Below are 21,999 nucleotides of genomic sequence, written 5' to 3'. Positions count from 1 at the left end.
CAAAACCAAAAAACCCAACCAGAAAAAAACCCCAACACCTTCATATCTCACTGAAAATTGTTTTGGTTAATTGATTCTTGTAACAGGTTGTGTTTTAGTTTGAAGGGTGCAAATGTGTTGCTTTAATGTAATGAAGTGGTTTTTCCTTTGGAAAGCTATAGAGTGTTTTGGTATCAGTTGTACCTGCATGACTTTTTCCTTCCTGAGTCTCTTGGGTGTGTATGCTTTATGTGGTTTGAATTGTGGTGGTACACTATTGTCTACTTCTCACACATATTTGAAGCTTCTGAGATTCCTTTTGAGAACACTCTGCCAGGGGAATAAGTCTGAATTATAGCTCTTTAAATTGTGCATAATTTCTGTGCTGTTGCTTCTGAGACATTTTCCATCAAAATTCTCAAGTACTAAGAGTGCTAGTACTTCTAGAATTCCAATATACTTCCCAGCAGATGAGATGGTGTACAATTTGGGTAGGTTATTCCAGTTTTACTTTTTTTGCACAGAATCTATAAACCCATTTAAAAAATAGAAAAATTTTCAATTACAAACATTTTTCATCCACTAAAAACATCCAACATCAACTCCCATAAAAGGTTCAAAATACTTAATCGTTTGCCTCTGTTATTGCCTGTAGAAAGTCTGTGTCATGTTGTATATCCAAAATATATGATTTTGATTTAAGGAGAAGAAAACACCTTTGATATAGTAAACTGTGCTGTTTTACTTTCATTCACTGGGATGAGGGATTTTTTTAATTGCATTGGTTAGCGTTTCATTACAGGGCTGTTCAACCGAAAGCTTCATATCAAATTTAGGGTACTGGTGTGGCTTGGGTCTGCTTACACTGGAGAATGTGGGAGCTCCATGGGTAGTGTAAGCTTATTTGAAAGTTGCTGGGGATTGCTGAAGGCTGGGTACGGTTTTGCTACATTTGAAACATGGTTGAGTGATTGTAATGTGATTTATATCCAAAAGCTGTCATGGCAGAGGGAGAAACATGGTAGAATTGGTTCAGGAATATGATTGTACTTTAACACAGTGTGTACTTTGTGGTATAAAAGCTGCCTTAAAGTGTGATGGGTTACACTAGAGTGATACCTTACATATTAATCACAAACAGACATAAAACTAAAAATAACAAAGCTAGTAGGTTGTGCCTGGGCCTTATCAGTTTCCGTCATATTTACTGTTTTCCTATAAGCTCTGGAGACCATTTTTAGTTGCCTCCTCTTGGCCTCAGATCTTAAACTTCCTTATTTTTAATAATTAGGCAATTAGCTTCTCTCTTCTCAGTTTAATTGCCTGTGTAGTCCAGCCAACTTTCCCCAGAAGAGACAAAGGAGATGGGACAAGGAATGAGTCTAGCCATAATGAGAAAGAACAGGAAAAAAAGACTAAACAAGAGCAGACATCTTTGTGCCTTTTGCTTTACACCTGTTTGCTTGTAGTTTTCCTTTCTGTAAGCACGAAACAAACCCTTTACAGTGATTGCTTTAATTTATTTCTCTTAGAAATTGTTTAATCTTTCTGAAGTCCCATGCTATTGAATATTAAGTTGCAATGCTACTATGTAGTACCTCTGAACAAGGGCTTCTGTCCTCTTCCTGTGGTGTTGTCTTCATTTTTTCCTGGAAGTTTGAAGTGTTGGTCTTGTGTTAATGGTGCTGTGTGTAGGGGGGGTTGTTTGTTTTCACAAAGTGTTATAAACAACGAACCATCCTACATATTTCCAGAGTTTCCCAGTTCACCTTCTTGTGTGCAGAGGACCAGCTCTTCACAACAGGGAGCCCGCAGGCACATAGAACCCAGTGCATTCTTTTACGTATTGAGTGAATCCCTTTTAACGGCTCTGCTGCACAAAGTGTATTTTAGGGTGACCTCAGACAGCACCCGCTGAGGGGGCTATCTTGCCTTCTTGGCAGAACTGTCTCTAGAATAAGATAATTAAAAATCTGCATTAGAGCAAGACTTCTGGAGGCAGACAAAATCTGCAAATGCTCACTCATTATCTGCCTTGAGGCTCTCACTTCTAAATCCTAATACCTTCTGTGATGGTGATAGGAATAGATAACAGGTTAGTCTTTAACTAACAGGTAACAGGTTAACAGGTAAGTATTTTTTCTGGAGTGGAACTTACCTGTGTGTCTTCTGAATTTTATTTTTTCCCCAGTAGCTTGAAGTTGTGAAAAATAGTTATTTTTAAAAAACATGTACAGTGTTACTGAGGATTTCTTTTGTGTCCCTGATCTTACAGCTTTTCACTAACCATAAAGTTGTCATATAATCATACAATGGTTTGGGTTGGAAGGGACCTTTAAAGGTCATCTAGTCCAAATTGTTCTTATGCTTGATAATAAGGAATCGTAACTGCACTGATGCGGCATACCTTCCCTCGATTTTTTTTTGTGTGTGTGTGTCTCAATGAATTTGCAGACTGTATGGGCTAAAGGGAGAGGAAACACTAGAACCAGGAAAGGGTACACTTAGCCATTTCATGCAGCAGTTGTGTTGGGAACATTGCAGAAAGTCCAACTATTGTAAATTGCATCAAGGTGGTATATGTAAATAACTTTATATCATGAATACATGTTAATATTGGATAATAAATATTTATTTATAATAAAAATCAGACTAAGTAGAATAACTTTCTGTAAAGTACATTGTAGTAAAATTAAGCTTATCTGACCTCAAAATAAATTCACCTAGCATCATTTGATGCCAAATCCTGTTAAGCAGGTTTTTTTCTTAGTAAGCTTTAAGCCTCAATCTTTGAGAATATTTTTGGGTACTATTGGAAAACAGGAATGCTGCTTTTCTGAAAGACCTTTTAAAATTTTGACAATTTTGAGGCAATTAGATCAACAAAACACATTATGTTCTACAGATATATAGGAAATCCTGCATATGCTGATGTTGGGGTGCATTACTATAGTCCTTCCATGAAACTGTTAGTAGTGCAAGAGAGATTACTGATAGACGGACAGGATAGAAACATAAGCCAAATTTTGTTGGTGGCTTCCTTTCTTTTTCTTTCTTTAACTAAAATTCTGCACAGGTTCTCTGTGGAGTGTCCCAGTGAACTAGAGATTACTTTTGTTTGAAGTTCTGCTTAATTAAAAAAAAAAAAAAAAAAAAATCACAGAAACAGAAAACCCAAACAAACAGGAAAGGTAAGTAGTAAAGTTTTGGCTCTGTACTGAAGAGGTGTTTGTAAACTGGTGATCCCAACTTATTTAACCAACTGCTCAAAGCTATACAGTGTTCTGTGTTCTGTAATTTTGTTTTTTGAAGAGGAGGGGAGATTGGAAACATTATGTATTTCAAGTCCATCTATATTGCTGTTTATGGATCTGTTGTAAATGAGCAATGTAATGTAAGTTCTGTTGTAAATGTGAACCTGGATAAGCTTTTTTTAGGATAAAGGATTTTGTAAAACATAAAGCATTTTTTTTATCTAGCCTGTTAAGGTTTTTTGCAGATATTTTTAATTTAAAGTAGCAATTGATGCCATAATATTTCCCTAGTATCCCTACTCCTTTGGAGTCTATGAGACAGTCTATGAGACTAAACATATTACTACAATTTTTATTTCATCTGACATATGGTGTAACAAGACAATGTGATCCTTTCAGAAATCTAGGCTGTTTGTTGAGACTTATGGTATTTTGTGGTCTGTTATGTATGCTTGATTATAATTGGTATAAAAATGGGCCTAAACATACAAACTGTTTAGACATAATGCTAGATTCAAAATAAAATCCTGTTGATGTGGAACTAACTGTAAAATTGTGTGTGTACTATCTTGAAAACTGCAATAAAATTTCAAGTTGCTGCTAATTAGTATGTGATTCAGAGTGCAAACTAATGTATTTTTCCCTTGTTATAAACTCTGTAATTTAAATTTTTTTATGAACTGGATCACTGTCTCTGTCATGACTGATCATGTTAACTTCCTGTACTGCGGACGATGCAATACATGGCTTCTACTGCTTGTTGTGACGATGTTGAGATCCAAGAATATGGCTGGCTTACTCCCTTTGCCTCTTCCACTGATGGAATACGAGTTGATGTTTTCTGTAAGTGGATTGTCTCAGTACAGGAAAAATTGCTTCACAATCACAATTTTGTTTAGATTTTTAGGTAGGCTTAGTGATGTGTAAAATACACTCTCCTGATCTAAGAAATCTCTTATGTCAATATATCATTATGTTTTACCACTTACTGACAAAGAGTATGTAGAGAAGAACAGTGGTACCCTGGTGAACTTTTATGGTCTTTTTATTATCACTAATGCCTCTGCCTCTTCTGTGTGCTTGCTCAGATTTGTCCTCTCTGCAGGTAGTACTCTGTAATGTTTTTTTCCCTTATACCAAGCTATGTGTCCACCATTGGATTAACCTCCACAAAATGGTAGTTTTAAGCTCCCTTTAAGTGCCTGATCTTTCCACGCATCCTTTAGTGTGATAAATTATTATTCTGCAATGGTTGTCATTGTGTTTGTACCCCAGTTGCCCTTCTCCCCGCCACCTACATAATAAATGTCATGATTATCCAAAACACTTGTTTTGAAGGAGGTAGAGAAGGGAAGTGAAGAAAAAGTGGAGTGGTGAATACTTTTTAAAATTCAAAAGTAAAGTAAGTTTTTTGTCTTGTTTTTTTTTTTTTTTCCAGTTAATCTTTCTCAATTGTCTTTGGATATAACAGCTGAAAATATGTACTGAAAGGGTTAAGTCGGCATGAAAGAATTCATTTCCACTTTAATGACCTAGCCTTGCTGGGTTAGGACGATGGGGAACATGCTTCTGACTTGTACTCCTATTGCCAATTAACACCTCCTATAACAGGTTGCCTCAGCTAGTCATTGAAGCAGAGGCAGTAGAAATAGTTTACATGCAGCTTGTTTTTCACACTAGTTGTTTAATACTCACAAAATTAAACTATTAAAAGGTTCTTTCTTACCTTACTGGGAAAGAAATAAACACTATAGCGGTCAGCATTTGCTTCTGTGTCCTATGTTCACGTTTAAATGGTTCCAATTGCAAAAATAAAAAAAGTAGTAATGATTGTAGCAGTTCTTATATTTTACAGAGAAATATGTTGCTTGGTGCAATAAAGTTAACATTTGTTCTACAGCACTTCAGTTCACTGCCTTTTTTATTACAATTGTCCCTGCAAAACTGAGTTGCTTTGTTGAAACAGCTGTGCTGTATCTCAAAATCATCTTTTGTGCTATTAGTGTGATACCAGAGCAGTGTTTAAGATCCATTTAAGCAGTAGAAAGTGTCTCCATGTGTGGAATATTTCTCAGTTGCTCGTGTAATTAATCGAGTCCATTTTCTGTACCTATTTGAATAAATGTAAAATAGTACAAATAAAGAGCAGTGCTCTAAAAATGACACTTTAGTTCACATTTAATCAGCAGGTATTTTAATAACATAATAAAATTGGCTAAATAATTGATACCAGTTCACACTAAGAGAAAGGTGGAGTAATATACCTAAAAGTGTTAACAAATTTGCTAAAAGGCCTGAGCAGATAACACTTCAAGGCGTTAGTTTTTATCCTGTTAGAATGGCAAATGCCTTTAACACTTCGTCAACAAGGGCTGCCCAAGTAAAGGGTTGCTTTTTATATTGGATCATCTCTTTAACTGTTTGAAACAAAAATAGTACCATGCATAATTTAATATTACAATGTAATCTTCTGGTCATAACTTGAATGTGATTATTTTTCCACTACAAGTCTTATTGAAATAAAATTAAGCAAAAAGAAAATGCACTTTAATAGTGGTAACTTAATTTTATCAATTATTAAAATTGGAATTCTGTCATTCTAAGCAACAACAAAACCAAGGTTTGGTTGAGTTTTAAGAAATGGCCGACTGTCATTTCACTGACTGGCAGCATGTATAGTTGATTCAGAAGAAACATGCGTTTTAAGTAGTACTGTAACAGTTTGGTTTTTTAGAACGGTTTTTAAATTTTAATGATTACTGCATCCATCTTACACAGGAATGCTTGGGGAAAAGAATGTTTAATATTCCAAATCCTGTTTTTCTCCAGTTCCCCAAGAAATTATCCAATACAGCTACGGACAGGCAGAATGAAGGCAGTAGTCACTGTTTTGCAGCGAGATGGACATTCTTCCAAAACTATGCAGTGGGAGAACTGTCTAATCTTATTTGGATACAATAATGTAACTAAAAATACCAGCAGATCTTTTGCATTGGAGATACAAATGGTTTCTTGTTTGGGTTTCTTACATCAGTTAATTTAATTTGGTACTCTGCTTCATAAGGATGGTGCTCCTTTGTTAAAGTTGGCAGTGAAGTCTATGGACAGTGATAATAGCACATGCTGTGGAGGGTCAGTGTGAGATACTTTGCCTCCATGTAGAGATAAGCTAATAAAGTCTTTCTCCCTCTTTGTTTCATGAAAGAAATACATACACTTCTTTGGAAGACTAGCAGAAACAGGCCAAAGAAAGCTCAAAACATGTAACCCATAGCTAGCTCCCGTGTACTGTGTAACTAGTGTGCAGAAGCTGCAGCAGTTGCTCTGAGGTAGATATGATAAATGGAAATTAGGTGGTCAGAGATGGAAATGGATCCAGTTTCCAAATGTCTGTTTTTTCAAATTATGTCATCTAAAGCCAAGTAAACTACTTGAAAGGCCCAAGATCTATTCTGTAGGTTTTGTCTGTTAAATCTTTTAAAATTCTAGGTTAAGAATTTGATGAACTTTGGCTTCATAATTTTCTGTAGAAAGACAAGTGTGTGCCTATGGTATTTTATGTGCCAATTTTTCTTTGGTAGAAAAATTATGTGAAATAAACCTCTTATGAAGGTAGATTCTGGTCAGGTTTTGACCTATGAATCCTTTCATCCTGAAAATTCCTCAACTGGTACATCAGAATTATTTCAGAATTCTTTTGACCAGTTTGTTGTAATCTATATTCAAAATGGAAGAATATTAACATGAAAATTAATACACATAATTGGTGCAATGCAGAGTTGTTTCCTTTTCCCGTAATTTAGCTAGTAATTATAATCCACAAGGAGAACAGAGCAGGCTGGAAGGAGATAGTGAAGTCTTCACAAAAGAAGCACCTGTGACCAAGGACATACTTAGCATGTGCTGTATTTTGTAAGAAGACTGAGAATTAATAAACCTACATTATATTTGCATTGTATACTACTATTAGCTAATTTTTAAGGGTTCAGGTAAATTGTTTGAACTGCGTGAGAAGAGTGGAAGCTAATCTTTAATATTTTTATTATCTCAGGCATGTGCTTAAACAGTGAAGTTTACAGTTAATATCTCCTAACACTGTGTAGTCATATATATTTAAACTCACATTAGTGTGCAAAATCATTTGCAGTGAATACTATGGCTTTAAAAAAGAAAAAAAGATGCTAAGCGAGTTGATTTACACCAGTGAAGCATTTCTTTATGAATTAGTGACGTTTCCTACACTGAAAATTAATTGTTGGCTATGGATGCTGGCAGGAGAACTTTAACATAAGTTTTGAAAACAGAGACTACTTTATCTCATAGAATGCCTGAAGGACTGATAAAGTATAATATTAAATATCCTCTCATGTGGATCATCACCAAGGTAAATGAGCATTTGAAAGCTCCAAGGAGTTACAGAAATAATAAAAGAAGGAGAGATTATGAATGAGTACAATAGGGTTACACCCTGCTTCAGTTCCTACGTTTGCTTAAACTAAAGGTAATTTAGTTGCCTTGTTACAGAAACAAAATGTCATAACATTTGTCTTTGTCTCCTCCCTATAAGTGTTGAATCTACTGACTGTTTTTAAATAGATTTTAAAATGGGAAAAGTTATGAGGAATAATTAATCTCTTACAAGTTGCGAACACAGGTGTCTACACCAGGGACAGAGATGTGATTAATGCCTCGGCTGCAGGAAGGGTGTCAGTGTGATCTGCCATCTCAACAGACTATTAGAGATTCCCCATTGGAAAGCCTATTTAAGAACCAAACTCTGTGGAATAAACTTCAGTTCAAGCGTCTGATTTTTGAGAAGCTAATCTCTGTCAAACACCAACATTAGCCTTCCAGAAATTACAGAAATACTTCTGCTAGTTTGTGGGAGATTTTTTTTATGTTATTCTTTATTTTAAAAAATACTGAATGGTGTAATGGAATGCTTGCTTACAGTTAAGCAAAATCTGGGACACATGCAGAATATGTATGGTGATCACCACATGGGCATTATGGTTCTTCCTGAAGCAGAAGGTTACTGGTTTTGTACTTTTGCCCTCACTTAAGGCCCTGTCTGGTCTGGAACTGGTAGAAAATTGGAAGAATTTTATGTATGAGGAAAGGGGTTTTTTTAAATTAAAACCCAACTCATCTGTGCTTTATTCTTAGCAGTGATTAAGTGGAAATGTGAGTCTTTGTGTTTTCCAAAGTATTAAGACTTCCAAGTGAAAAGATAATTTAGAATAGACTTAAAGCAGGAAAGATATAGTTAAAGTAAACTTACATGTTTGTGGAGAAAAAAACATAGTAACTGTATCAGAAAATGATCAGGCCTTTAAAGCTCTGTCAGTCAAACAATATCGCTGTAGTAAATTTGGAAGAAGTGATTCAGGTGCCTCGTACATCTGGTTCTGTGAAATGTTTTGAAGAACTGCTTGGAGAGTTTTTCATCATAAGCGTTAGAGGAGTACTTCACTGGAGCATCTCACTGGTGGGCTAGGGCTAGTCAGGGAAACACTTGATGAAGAGCTGGAATTGATTAAAAATGGACCTTTGGCGAGAATATTATAGAAGACAAAAAGTTAAACCTGCTGTAAGATTGCTGGTGGAAAGGCCAAAGTGACAGAAGAATTATCAGTGAGTAGTAAGAAGTGAGGGAGAGCAAGTATCAAAAGGTGATGGTCAACAGTATCAAAGTTGTAAATAAAGGTTTGAAGGTGTTAGGAAGCGGCTGTGGTTGACACAGATCCATGCATGTATGTGAGTTTCAAAATACAAAGCCTGGATTCAAAATACAAAGATTGGATCTGGAGCTAATAGAGGAGGAATTCTCTGACATTGGGGGAAAAAACACAACTGAATATTATTACTGTCTTTAAAGCATTCTGAAGACTAGATGATGTTTTTCTTGGTTTTATCTTCAGGAGGTGATGGCTTGTGTCAATTACTATGTCTTCTGTTTGGTGTCATGTTGGAGGTGTGTCATACTGAATTTTCCCACTTTCTGTGAAAAATCAAGAATTTACTCAAAATTTTTCTTTTTTGCCCAATTTTACTTAGAGCTATCAAATAAAAGTTCTGAATCTACAGAATGTTTGTGTAAATGCACCATTTTTTTTTCTCTTTTAACTTAATGTGGAATTTTTTTTTTTTTTACTGTACTCCACTTAGTGCAGAGGTAACCTTTTGTCTTTTTGGTGTTGCACACAATTTGGTAATAAAGTAATGAATGTACTCTTAATTGGATGTAATAAGCCACGCTGGCATGGAATTCTGTATATAAGAGCAGTATGTCCCTTATTCCTCGATAAAGGGGCATTTAAACTGCTGCCTCCTGTGTTTTTCATTTTCAACAGTACACAGAACCTGTTTCAACCAATCATTCACACCTGGGACAGTTGTGCTAATTTTTGAATAACTACTCATAAGGCAAAGAGCAAAGTATTTTGTTCACAGCTTTTCCACCTAGGGATCGGAGGTCCATTTTTTCTCTCACTGTACCAGTTTATCTGCAAAGTACTCCCATAGCCTTTATCTGCAAGTCCTCTTTAGCTGAAAGCTGATGAAGCAAAGGGAAATTGCTGTTTGTGTTGGTGCCAGTTAATCATGCTAGCCCAGCAGCATTTACATTCACACCACTGTAAGAAACACATAGTTAATTGGAGAACTGGCCGTATTTTACAGCTGATGAAGGTTAGCATTGCAGCAAGGCTGACTAATAGAAACTTACCTGACTCTTAGCCTGTATGTCTTGTAACAGGTTTGTACCTGGTGCAATACTTGCTAGTTTTTTGTTTAACTGATTCTGGTAAGATTCCTCTTTAGATTGGTATTATTTTGGGGTGGGGGGGAGACAGGGATGATGGCTAGGTGACTTGTATTGCAAAATGTGTTTGTGGAGGAACGTACTGCAAAGAAGTATTTGGCTGTGGTTTTTTTTGTTTTGTTTTCTTTGTAAGAACGGCAACCAATGCACGAAGTCCCAATTATATATGAATTTTTTGTAAGCTTTGTAATACAGAAAACAAAAGAAAATGTTTAGCAACTGCAGCATAACACTGGTGGAGAAAATAATTCTTTATTCTTTTTGTAGGGGCCACCAACAGATGCTCCTGCGGTTGATACAGCGGAACAGGTTTATATCTCTTCCCTTGCACTGCTCAAAGTAAGTGTTCTGTGTATGCTGCATCTGTGTATAGCACCTGGCACCTATCCAAAGTTTATGGAGTTGTGCTCCTAAGCTGCTGGTCAGACTAATTTTTAAAATAAATCTGAGTGGGGCACTCAGAATTAGGAACTTTTAAAATTATTTCTCTTTGTTTGCTTAATTTTTTACTGTTTTATCATTCCTTGTATTTTCCAAAAGTGCTACATGTCGCAAATTGTCTGTAGATCAACAAAGGCTGAAAGAACTATCCCAAGTCAAACTTGAACCTCCTGTTAGTTAAGCTTACAATGTAATTTGGTCTTAATTCCAGATGCTGAAACATGGTCGTGCTGGTGTTCCTATGGAAGTTATGGGTCTGATGCTTGGGGAATTTGTTGATGATTACACTGTGAGGGTGATTGATGTTTTTGCAATGCCACAGTCGGGGACGGTGAGTTCTTTGCAGCTAGACCGTGATAGTTTTGTTTGGTTGGTTTTTACCTATGGTATATAATTTCTAAGAGCTTTTCCAGCTTTACTTCATTTAAGCATTCATAAAGTATAACCTACTAGGTATAATTTTAATATGTGGAATTTGGCTGTTGTTGCCATTAGGACAGTTTATGCTCAGATAATGTTTGATCACTTGGATTTAAGGGTTTCAGTTTAAAAAAATAAGTTAAAATGTGTATTTTTTTAACAAAGACTAGTATGTAAGTATGTGTATCAATATGCAGATCTGTCTTTGCATATGTATAAGTACATTGGTATAACATCGCTTACAGTATTTATAAATTGGTAACTAACACCGCTCATGTTAAAAGCCAGGGGAAGGATCTAAAATGTAAACATTTGATTAGAAGTGTATCATGCTCTTAATTGTGATGGTGCTATAGATATACTTCAGACTTGCTCTCTTTGAGAGCTCTTGCAGTGGCATGTCTCTTAAATAATATTTTTGTGGTGTGAAAAAAAAGATTTAATTTTGAGTAAGAATATTAATGTTATGAAGAGAGATTTTAAAGAGATGATGAGCCAATGGGTGTAATTGGCTCATATAATTTATGATGCTTTTTTGTGTAACTTGAATGAAATATTGTTCTTAAAAGAAACACAGATTCCACTGTAACTCAGAGCTGCACATCAATTAAATATTTTAATTCTTTTGTCCAGAGTTTATTCTGTGCGTATGCAATAGTATAAGTGGAATCTACAAAAAGACAGTAGGTGATATTTATCTTGAATAAAACCTGTAGATCTGAACTTGTGAGAAACAACAGGACAGAGTTAGCAGAACAAAAAGAGGAGGAAAATATTAATTCCTATGCTTATTTAATCATGTTTACTTATAGTAGAGATGACTTAAATAGCAATTATTTTTTTTAGCATTTTAAAAATCTGATATTTAAATGAATTTATAAATTTGTATTTTACATTTAAGGATGTTCTATTAAGTATTTCTAAAGTAGTCAGGTTACACTTTTAAATAGATGCTTATGAACGGTGTTTAAATTTTGGTGGAAAGTAACAAGTTAAAAGATAATGTTGCTTTATGTACAACTAGTGTGATTTTTTTTGTCTGTCTTCTACATCAGGGTGTCAGTGTGGAGGCAGTTGATCCTGTATTTCAAGCAAAAATGTTGGATATGCTGAAGCAGACGGGAAGGTAAGTCACCCTAAAGAGGACTGACAGTAACAAATCCTCCCTGCATGTTGTTTAGAAGAAACAGCTGGCTTTCTGCAAAAACTAGTGATCTAGGGACTATTATTAGTGTTTAAAAAAGAAATAATTGGCTTAGAAATTGGGTGAGTAGCATAGCATTTAATTCAGTCTACCTTGTGCATTTCAATTGCCAGGAGAGTGTCACTCATGTTAAAGCTACATCTTTGAATATTGCACAGAAAGATTAGGATGCTGCTCAATTTAGTATAAGCAGTTACTGAACAGTACCTGCTTAAAAGATTGATTTTTTAAATTATTATTATTTAGTTAAGGTTAAAAAAATACAAAGTTGTAGCTTATTTATAAGCAGTTTTAATGAAAAGGAAAGGAAAATAATTTGGTAAAAGATCCTAGTTTTTAAACAAATTTTTATTTCACTCCTACCTCTCAACAGTTGTCGTCTGCTTGCTCAAATTCTTTTACTGTGGGAAAAACTTCAAAATTAATGTTAGCAAAAGGCTCAGCAGCTGAACAGAACAGTGCAAATTGCTTTTTGACTGAGTTCCTAGTTCTACTGCTGGTTTAATTGATATTTAATCCTTTCCCACCGTTGGTTCCCGTTGTCCATGTCTGAAATGGACTTTTTGCCGTGAAAATTCAACCCTCGACGCCAAGGAGTTAAAGAGTAGATATTTACTCAAGTGCTGAAAGGGTAAAAACTGGTTCAGGGAAGGTGTGGTAACAGGGTGAAAAACTGAAAGCATGATCTACCACTGCTAATGTACATCCCTTAATGATAGCCCTCTTTTGTCACATTTATTCTTGTCCATGTTCTCACCATACTATGGTGAGTAATTTAAATATTTCTAATGGTGGTTTTTTCACAGCTTATCCTAATGTACGCCGTGATACGTTACTATTTCTTCTTGTGTTAAGTGTTTTTATTTTTAAGAATTTCAATGTCCTCTTTGTTTCAGACCTGAGATGGTAGTTGGTTGGTATCATAGTCACCCTGGCTTTGGCTGTTGGTTGTCTGGTGTAGATATCAATACTCAGCAGAGCTTTGAAGCCTTATCGGAAAGAGCTGTTGCTGTGGTGGTGGATCCCATTCAGAGTGTAAAAGGAAAGGTATAGTAGGCTTGCTCTCTCTTTTTTTTTTTTTTTTAAGGTACTTCAGTAAGATTTAATACAGAAGCACTGTAAATATATATAAGCTCTTGATTTGTTGAGAGGCCCATGCAGCATTAAAAAAAAATAAAAATAAATTCTCATTTTAAGTGGAAAGATAAGTTTTTAGTTTATTCTACATCTTACATTAGTAATCCTTAAGCAGGCTAGGAGTCTTTGATAATGTTAGTACACATAAGCAATCATAGTCCTCCTGTAATATTTTGCTATTCAGGTGTCACTCAATGTGTTTGCAACTAATAATCCAAGTATACATTGTTTCAGATATTACATTTTAGCCACAAAATCTAAGTTCAATTACTAAAATATTGGAATAGGTTCAGCCCCTTAATGTGAGTACTAACTAATAAGACATTGATTTATAGGCATTGCATATGATGGCTTTTAGTATCATTTATATTCCAAATGTTTTAGGCAATAAAACTTTACAGAAGACTTGGTATCAAGTATTTGAGTTTTTGAGAAGTGTGCAGATAAATGATTATGTTAAATGATTATGAGAAGAGATTAACTTGCAAAGCATATTGGGTTATAGTTGTCCTTTGTTGAAATCTCTTTTGTTCTTGTTTAGTTCTCTTTTTATTTCTTTCTAGCCCCATATGCCATTTTCCTATTTCCTGCCTCATGACAGCAGGGAGCAGCTCTATTATCACCTTCACAGAGCTGTCTGCAAATGTGAGAGGCAATTCGATTTTGCTCAACCACAGGGAGAGTGGATTAGAAAAACTACAGAACGTACAGAAATTGGCTAGGTGGTTTACTGCTTTAAAATACTGCTGAGGTGTTTTGTTTGAGCATGCACTCCCATTGTATTGTAGAATAATTATTGAAATGCATCATGGTATATATGGATGATATTAATGTAAATTTATAAATATTTAAAAAGTAAGAGTTCGTCTTCTGTAAAGCTGTAATATCATATTTCCTGTGAGACAGATCATATTAAAGCTACCAAACAATTCCACTAAGGGTTCCCTTAATTTCATAATAGAATATTCTGAAGCTACAGTTACATTTTCAGATGGTTTTTTTAAATTCTGATTTTTATAGCAAATTTGTTTATCGAACAGGCAGTTTAAAAATTAATAGCTTCTGGTTGTTTGGAAGCTATTAGACATCTGAATCAATTTTGCTTCCTTTTAAATTGCATGAAGAGTAGAGGAAAATCTAGGTAGTTTTTGTTGGGAATAATTATAGAGTAGAATATTTAATTAGTCCTGACTTCTTTTTTTCTGGAACTTTTCCCTTTAGCTCTTTCTTATTTTGCCTTGAAAACAGGTTTCTTTTATTTTGTCAAAATACAGTTTTTGGGACCTCGTTAGCTATTAAATCTGTTAAGGAGAAAAGCTTCCCAGTAAGTCACACTACTGTTATACCACACTTGCTCACTAAGTGGTTTTTTTTAATTTAAATAATTTTTTGACACTGTTCGTTGACACAGGTGTCATCTTTGGGGGTCTGTGTTCTCTTCAAGAAAATAATCTTTGGCATATTTATTTTGAATGTGAATAATTTTTTGTCCATCTAAACATTTATGAAATTTTTGTCCATCTAAAAAGTTCTCAATTATAGCTTTTCTTATGGCATTGCTGCAAGTGCTTGAGATCACTGGATGTCTTGTAATGTTTGTTTTTCATACATGTCTAGCTGCTACAGTCAGATTAAATTACATTCTCAGGTTTCATACAAAAAAAAAATTTACATCTGTCATGTTTCTGGCAAGTGCATCCTTAAAAGCTTAGAAATAGAAATAGAAAGAATCCCCCAAATTATGAATACTGCTTCTAATTAAGTTATTGATTTTGGAAGTGAGATTGGGGCTATGGAGTGTGTATGGCTTTCATGGTCCTGGTTGGCAAGATCGCTTACATCAAACTGTATCTCGATTTTTAGATGAACTGAGATAGAAGAACAGATATATTAGAGCTCAAGGGGGGATTTCTTAGGTCAGGTTTGACTGCTTGATGTGCATGGCCACCTTAGTATGGCATTCGGTGCCTCTTCCTGTGTTGGACAACTTGAGCTAAGCCTATTTCAGGGAAGTACCTGCTTTTTCTCAGTGCCAACAAAAGAACTGCTTGCTGAGTTAATTTTCCTGGTGTAGTAGCCACTGTACTGGTGGGCTTTTGCTCATGTTTGTAGCTGAGTCCAAGATCATTACTCATTATACCTTTTACTAGCATAACTGTCTGGCAAAAAATTATAGTGAACATGTGGCATAGAAGATTTTAATATGGTGTGTTTTGACTGAGATTAGAAGTATTTAGAAACAAAGTCCAAAATAACACGTTAGCTAATTTTAAACCTGCCTCAGGGCAGGTCCATGCCCATATAAATTGCTACGGCTTATAGTCAGTGAAGCAGTCATGGTTGTGCTAGTGAGGAATAACCAGGGCAGAGGTTATTTTCATGTGTCAGGAAGTTGAAATGAATTCTGATGAGGAGCCTCACATTCACCTTCCCTGGCTAAAGCATTAAAAAGCAGTTTGCCCTGTCACTGGTAGAAAGCGAAAACTTGTTAACTTCTTTGTTAGCTGTCCTTGTCTGGATACACGTGTTCCAAAGACCTAGCAGGACATGGGTGTGTGATTGCAATTTAAAGACAAGAATACATACAATTCTCAGCAGTTTAAAAAAAAAAAAAAAAAAAAAACAAAACACCACAGTCATTTTATGTCTTCTGAAAGCCAATGAGCAAAAATAAAAAGTGATATAAAATCCTTAAATAAAAATGAAATCCTCATAGAGATCTGTGGATTAAATGCCAACTGCTTTAATGGCCATTTTAGGACTGGAATATTATTGCCTAAATATAGGAGGACACATAAAGGACAAGTAATTCTAAACACTGACCTTATTACTTTACAACATATTCTTGCACAGGCAGTATGCTTTTTCATGGCTGTGTACCATATATTGGAATTTTTAGACTAATAATGTTCTAGTTGTCCGTAAAAAAAATTTGCAATCTGTCAAGTGAATTTTAGCTGAAGGTAAATGTCATCAGAACCAAGAGAGAAAAAGCTTTATGTTTTGGCTTTTTAAAAAATTGATTTCTATGAATGAAGTCAAAGTAAACATGCTGAAATATGGCCAGTGGGGCAACCTAGCTTAGCTGTTGCTTTATCTTGTACTCACTAACGAGCCTTTCTTTTACCCCCTCCAGTTTTCCAGTCTGTGCAATGGAAGTTGTAATGCATATTTAGACTATTCCACAGAAGCAGTAATTTCATTAAAGATCTGGAATAAAGCTAAATATTGACATCTCATATTTATTTCCAACATACATTTTGAAATGTCTATACAGAGAACCATATACCTTTGCCAAATGTTAAAAATAAATTTTTTTGGACCTTAAGTTAGCAGCTGTTCCTCACCTCTTAAGGAAAACATAACTACACTAAACCCACTGTAACACAGTATCTTTAACTCCACAAGCATTAATTTACTGTGTTGCACTCATTTGTTAAATTAAGAAAAAAAGTAATGTTTTCTTTTCTGAACTGTTTTAAACTTTAAAATAGAAAGGTCACCATTTAAAATGGTTTGTTTGTCTGAGAGGCAGTTCATTGGTTTCCCATGATAAGGGGCAGGCATAAGGTTTGGTGAAATATTTAAAATTGTCGGAAGTCCATTTTGTACATCTGAGGAGTTTGTTGGCGCTTGTGGTGTTTAGTAGGATATCTAGCAAAATAGTTCTTTTTCATACAGCAAAATTTCATGTCTATTATACTGTAATTTTTTTCTAGCAAGGCACTGTCAGAAGTATTTATAGGAAAGATCTGTTGGTTTATGGCAAAAAACTTTTTTTCATTGTTTTCTTAGGAAAAGAGTTGTCTTTGCAATAACTTTTTATAAATTCTACTTTGCATGTTAATCACCTCCTGACAGATAAAACTAAGATGCTACACATCTTAATCTGGTGCTTAAACCATATCCTCTGGCTTCATAAAGCAGGTTTTTGCTATGGTATTTTATCCTTAATCTCATTCAGAGGGTACAAGGGAAAAAAAAAAAAAGTACGTGTGGGTAGCCAGGGAAATCAAAATAATTCCAGTTGTGAATGATTTCAGGAGATCATCTAGTCCAACTTTGTGCAGAACACAGTGTCAATGTTCAGTTCAGACCAGTTCACTTAAGGTTTTGTCCACTTGAGTCTTGAGATGCAACAGCCTCATGGGAATACCTGTTCCAATACTTTATTATTCTTGCAGGTTTTTTTTTTTCACCTTGTGTGCAGTCAGCAGCTCCCCATTTCAATTTATTACTGCTGTCTCCTGCCACATACGTCATTGAAAAACCTTGTTCTGTGTTTTGAGTAACCTCTTCTGGAATTGGAAGGTTTGATATTTCAAGGAGTAGCCAGAATGTGAGCTATAGTCTAAAACCATTTTGTTAAAGCAGTTTCTTTTCAGTGGGAGCCATAAATTGCTTTCTTTTGTTCAATTTATGAAAACTTTAGCATTTTATTTTATTTTAAAAGGCATAACAAATGTGATGAACTTCATAATTTGTTCTTTTACTCATTTTTAAAGTGTGAAAAAAATTATTCTTATGCTCCTGGAAGTCCCAAAGAGGGACAGTTATACTGTATGCTTTGGGTGGGTTGTTTTTTTTCTTTTTTTAAAGTGTTATTTGTTCTAAAATAGCAATTGTTTGGATAGAGAGAGCAGAGAGAGAAAAATTTGCTGGTTTTATTCTCCTTGTACAAATGATGAGCTGAGGAGGAGAGAGCTTGGCTGGGTTTCTGCTGGAAGTCCATGGGAAAGTTGCGTTTGTCAAAAGCCTTTGCAGCAAGGTGAAGGTCTCAAGTCTCCTTTTGAGCTGTTAAGAGAGAAAAATAATACCTTTAAATATTCAGATTTCAATTTAGAAAGCATTCTGTGCCTATTCTGTGCCTAAGTGTGGTGGCTCAAATACTATACTTTGAAATTTTGGACTATTCTAGCATGTTTTTTAATTCGTATTGTGCTAATAAGATTTTGTCTCTTTCAAAATGGACAGAATTTATGTAGGCATAGGATAAAAGAGTAAATGTCACTGTGAAACTGAGAGATCATATGGTTGAAAAGACCTTTGTTTTTCCCTTGCTTGGGTGCCTTTTTTGATGACCTCTTCCATCAAACACTCCTCTTCCTCTTTTTTTGCCAATTGGTACATTTGTGTTACCTCTAAATCTAGGTGACAACCCGTGTGTAATGAGTTATGTATGTGAGCAGTATAGTTTTGTTAATATCTGATCACTCAGTTATTGCTCCTCAGAGTAATAGACAGCCGTTTCATTGAGTGCTGACTGTAAGAGTAGTGATTTGCAAATGGTTTGGATCTCTCTTGCTACTTTTACATTCCAGTTTAGATTACGTTTTCTATACACTCTCTCAGCTTGGTGACATATATGGGGAAAGACAGCTGAACTCTTTTTCTGAAGTAGTTTTTGTGTTGCAAATCCTCCCAACTTATCAAGACAAATATGTATGTGAATGGTTTTATAACTTGGTAATTAGTTAATAGTCTAAAAGAGTGAAACCAAAAGCAGACAGATTTAACAGTCACTCTTTGGAATGTTGGAATTACCATCTAGCCTCAAGAATTTTCTTCAGCTGAACATAAGTCTTACTAGTTTTCTGAAAGATTGCATGCTTTCAGAGCTCCACACTTGTATCGGAGTGTTATTATTTTTCCTTTGAACCTGTCCTTTTCCCTTGTTTGTTTGAATTAACCACACGGTTGGAGGAGACAGTAACTGTTTTTCAAGAAGGCAGGAAAAAAGCAATGCTTAAATTGAGATGTGTGGAGAGACTAGTGTAGTACCTGAAATTTGAAATTTAAAATAGCCCATTAAGAATTGAGTTTGTGAGAACTTTTAAGTAGATTGGACCCACCTAGCAAGATTTTCTTTATATACCCAGCTCCCCCTCCCAGTTCGTGCATTTGCCTTAGTAAGCTTTACTTCAATGAATCTTCCCTCGGCACAGGTGAATTCAACAGTCATCAGGGTACAGTTTAAAAGCATTAATTAAAAACAACTCAACAAAAACACTAAATTGACTGTATTGTCACAATTGCTTTGGAGACGTGTCTGTTTATTGTGAATTATTATGCAGATAATATTTTGCAAGAAAATACATTTTAAAACATGTGATACCAACAATTTTATGTCAGAAACTTTTATACCTGTAACAACTTTTGTTACTAGAACTGGCCCTGCTAACACTTTTCTATTGTAAAAGAAAAATTCTAAAATACAGAACTTCACAATATGTAATTTTGGTTGAAATTTCAAGGGTAGGGATTATATTTTTCTGTACATTTTGTACACTGTCTAGTACATTTAGATACTCTTACAGTAGTGCAGTATTTCCTAACAATAACTGAACAGAGCATTTAGTGCAGAAACCTGCATATTGGAGACAGAATCCTAATTTGATCTAGGCAAGAACCGAGTTTCGATAGAAGCCTGATTTGGAGAATAAGGAAGTAGATATATTTGTTCTGGGTTTGATTACTGTTGATTCAAGAAAGATTGGTGCTCTTTTTCCTAAAGAATCACATTTGTAGGAGATGTATTGCATCTGCGCTACAGTGTAGGCCCCTCGTGATTTCAGTTCAGGGTGTGTTTTTCTAAACCTAGGCATAAGCTCCAAAGTATAAAAGTGTTTTATTACGGCCAGTATACCACTGTTTTGTTACAGTTTTGTTTGAAAACCTGCATTTTTTAATAGTAGTTTTCATATTCATATGGTATTCATATTCATATATTCAGAATAGCATATTTTGCATATTTTACTTTCTAATTTTTTTAATAGGATGCTAAAATTGTTAATATCAATGCTGCTGTTCTAAAATTCGTTATGCAACATCCTTTGGACTTGCTGTGATTTAATTAAGTGATGTATGTTTGCCTACTAAACCATTTAAATAGGTTACTTCAGTTCATGCCCTTCCTTAAAATAAAAAAAAGTTCCAAGAAGACTTTTTGTTGAAAGTATTAAATGTTTAATTTCCTTTTCCTGTGGTAGACGTAGGATAGTCCATTTATCTTCATTAAAGCGTATAGCTTTAAATATTGTGGCTTTGCTGCTTGGGAGTTATGGATGCATGCCCTCACTTGTCAAGATAAATGTATTATACTGTAGTTCTCTCCCCTCCCAGTATGGGTATTCAAGTTGTACAGCAGATTTGACCACAAGTAAACAATTCTCTAAGGACAGAGAAGGAAAATGCACATACTCCTAGGAATATATTTTCCAGAGCTAAAATTGACATTTTATAAATAATTTCCATGTTGCAAACTTCAAACTCACAATCACAGCAATTCAGTGATATGCATTTGGCATGAGTCAGTTTCAGTTCTTAGTGCTTTTCATTGGAAATGGCATAAAAAGTAAGATTTCTTTGAATTTTTTATGTTGTGGGCTTACAGGGGACAGAAGATGTTCTTCACATGTAGTTGTCTAACAGTGCACAGCAGCATAAATAACGAAATGGTCATAAACCCGAGCTGCACTTCTCAGGTCACATGTTCCATTTCATTTTTAAAGAATCTAGAAACAAACTAAGCAGTTGATAACAGGTCAGTTGCAGGTGATAAAAGAGATTTTAGATGGGACATTACTTCTTTTTCCACACCTGGTGTAACCATATTATATCCTTCACAGAGTTGTCTTTAAGCACTGGTATGTTTGTTCATAAACATATGGCATAAACAATACATTGCTATTTGAATTCCAAGGACACAATGCATTTTTAAAGATAGTCACCATATGTCATAGATTCTTCACTGGAAAAAATATTGATGTTAAAATATTTCTTAAATTTAAACAAAAAAGGGTGACTTATTTCTAACTGAAGTTTATCATTAAAATGTACTGGATCTTGCAAACCAGGAGCGTTTCTTTCAATATTGTTTGTAGATTGGATGTTGGAGGGATTTAAAAGAATCAAGTGTGTAAAGTATTCTGGAAATTATCTTAGATTTTTTTTGTTAAAAGATACCCCACAAAGTTAACGAAGACTGTTTTAGAAAAGGTGGTGATATATATGTCATTCACACTCTCAGAAGAAACTAAAATAAGTCTGGCTACTAAGCATCCTAAATTTTAATCAAGGCATTATTTTTTAATAACTATGTGCAGGATATAAAAGGCCAGATTTTTATCTAGTTAGCATTTGAGTAGTCCAGCACTTGTCTCAGGTTGTGAATAACTATGAATCATATTAATTATAGCTATCCTCCAACTTTTATTAAGTACACTGAAGATAATTATAATTTTTTTTTCTAAAAATACGTTATTACGGGCTCTATTGTGGGTTGTTGACCCCGGGGAAATGCTTGAAAAATGCTGTATAGTTATTGTTTTTTAGATTATTATGCTTTTTGAAGCTAAGACAGATGTACAAAAAGATGCAGTTTTTATTTTGTATTGGCAGCTTCCAAATATTTAGTATCTATTTCCAAGAGCTGCAATTAGTAAAGCATCCATGGTACTGAAATCCACACATCCCACAAGCTAATTATATTTGCAAGGTCAGATTGAATACATATTTTCAGAAAAATAAAGGGTTATATAAATGTGTCTTCTACTTGGCTGTTATATCACAGTTTGTTGATCTGGAGTATAATGTGTACAATTCACAAATTTGTCTGATAACAGAGAGTGGTGTGTGATTGTGTTTATTTTACTAACCAGTATATTCACAGCAATCACTTCCAAATATCTCTCCAGTAAAGATGTGTTAATTACAAAACAGACAAGGTCTTCTATTATATT

At 34.8% G+C, this 21,999-nt stretch overlaps 1 protein-coding gene across 1 annotated transcript in view; it reads left to right on the top strand.

Moving 5' to 3' along the window:
* Positions 1-21,999, top strand: part of PSMD14 (proteasome (prosome, macropain) 26S subunit, non-ATPase, 14) — a 43,956-nt gene that overhangs the window by 9,241 nt on the left and 12,716 nt on the right. The window contains exons 4-7 of the mRNA XM_010080812.1: positions 10,324-10,395; positions 10,709-10,828; positions 11,973-12,043; positions 13,018-13,168. Coding sequence (XP_010079114.1) covers positions 10,324-10,395; positions 10,709-10,828; positions 11,973-12,043; positions 13,018-13,168 — 414 coding nt within the window. The remainder of the gene's footprint in view (positions 1-10,323; positions 10,396-10,708; positions 10,829-11,972; positions 12,044-13,017; positions 13,169-21,999) is intronic.

The sequence above is a fragment of the Pterocles gutturalis genome, unplaced genomic scaffold (genome assembly GCF_000699245.1).
Source record: "Pterocles gutturalis isolate BGI_N339 unplaced genomic scaffold, ASM69924v1 scaffold41084, whole genome shotgun sequence".
Lineage (NCBI taxonomy): Eukaryota > Metazoa > Chordata > Aves > Pterocliformes > Pteroclidae > Pterocles > Pterocles gutturalis.
Note: the sequence above shows the minus strand (reverse complement) of the source record. Positions and strands in the feature narration are given on the sequence as shown.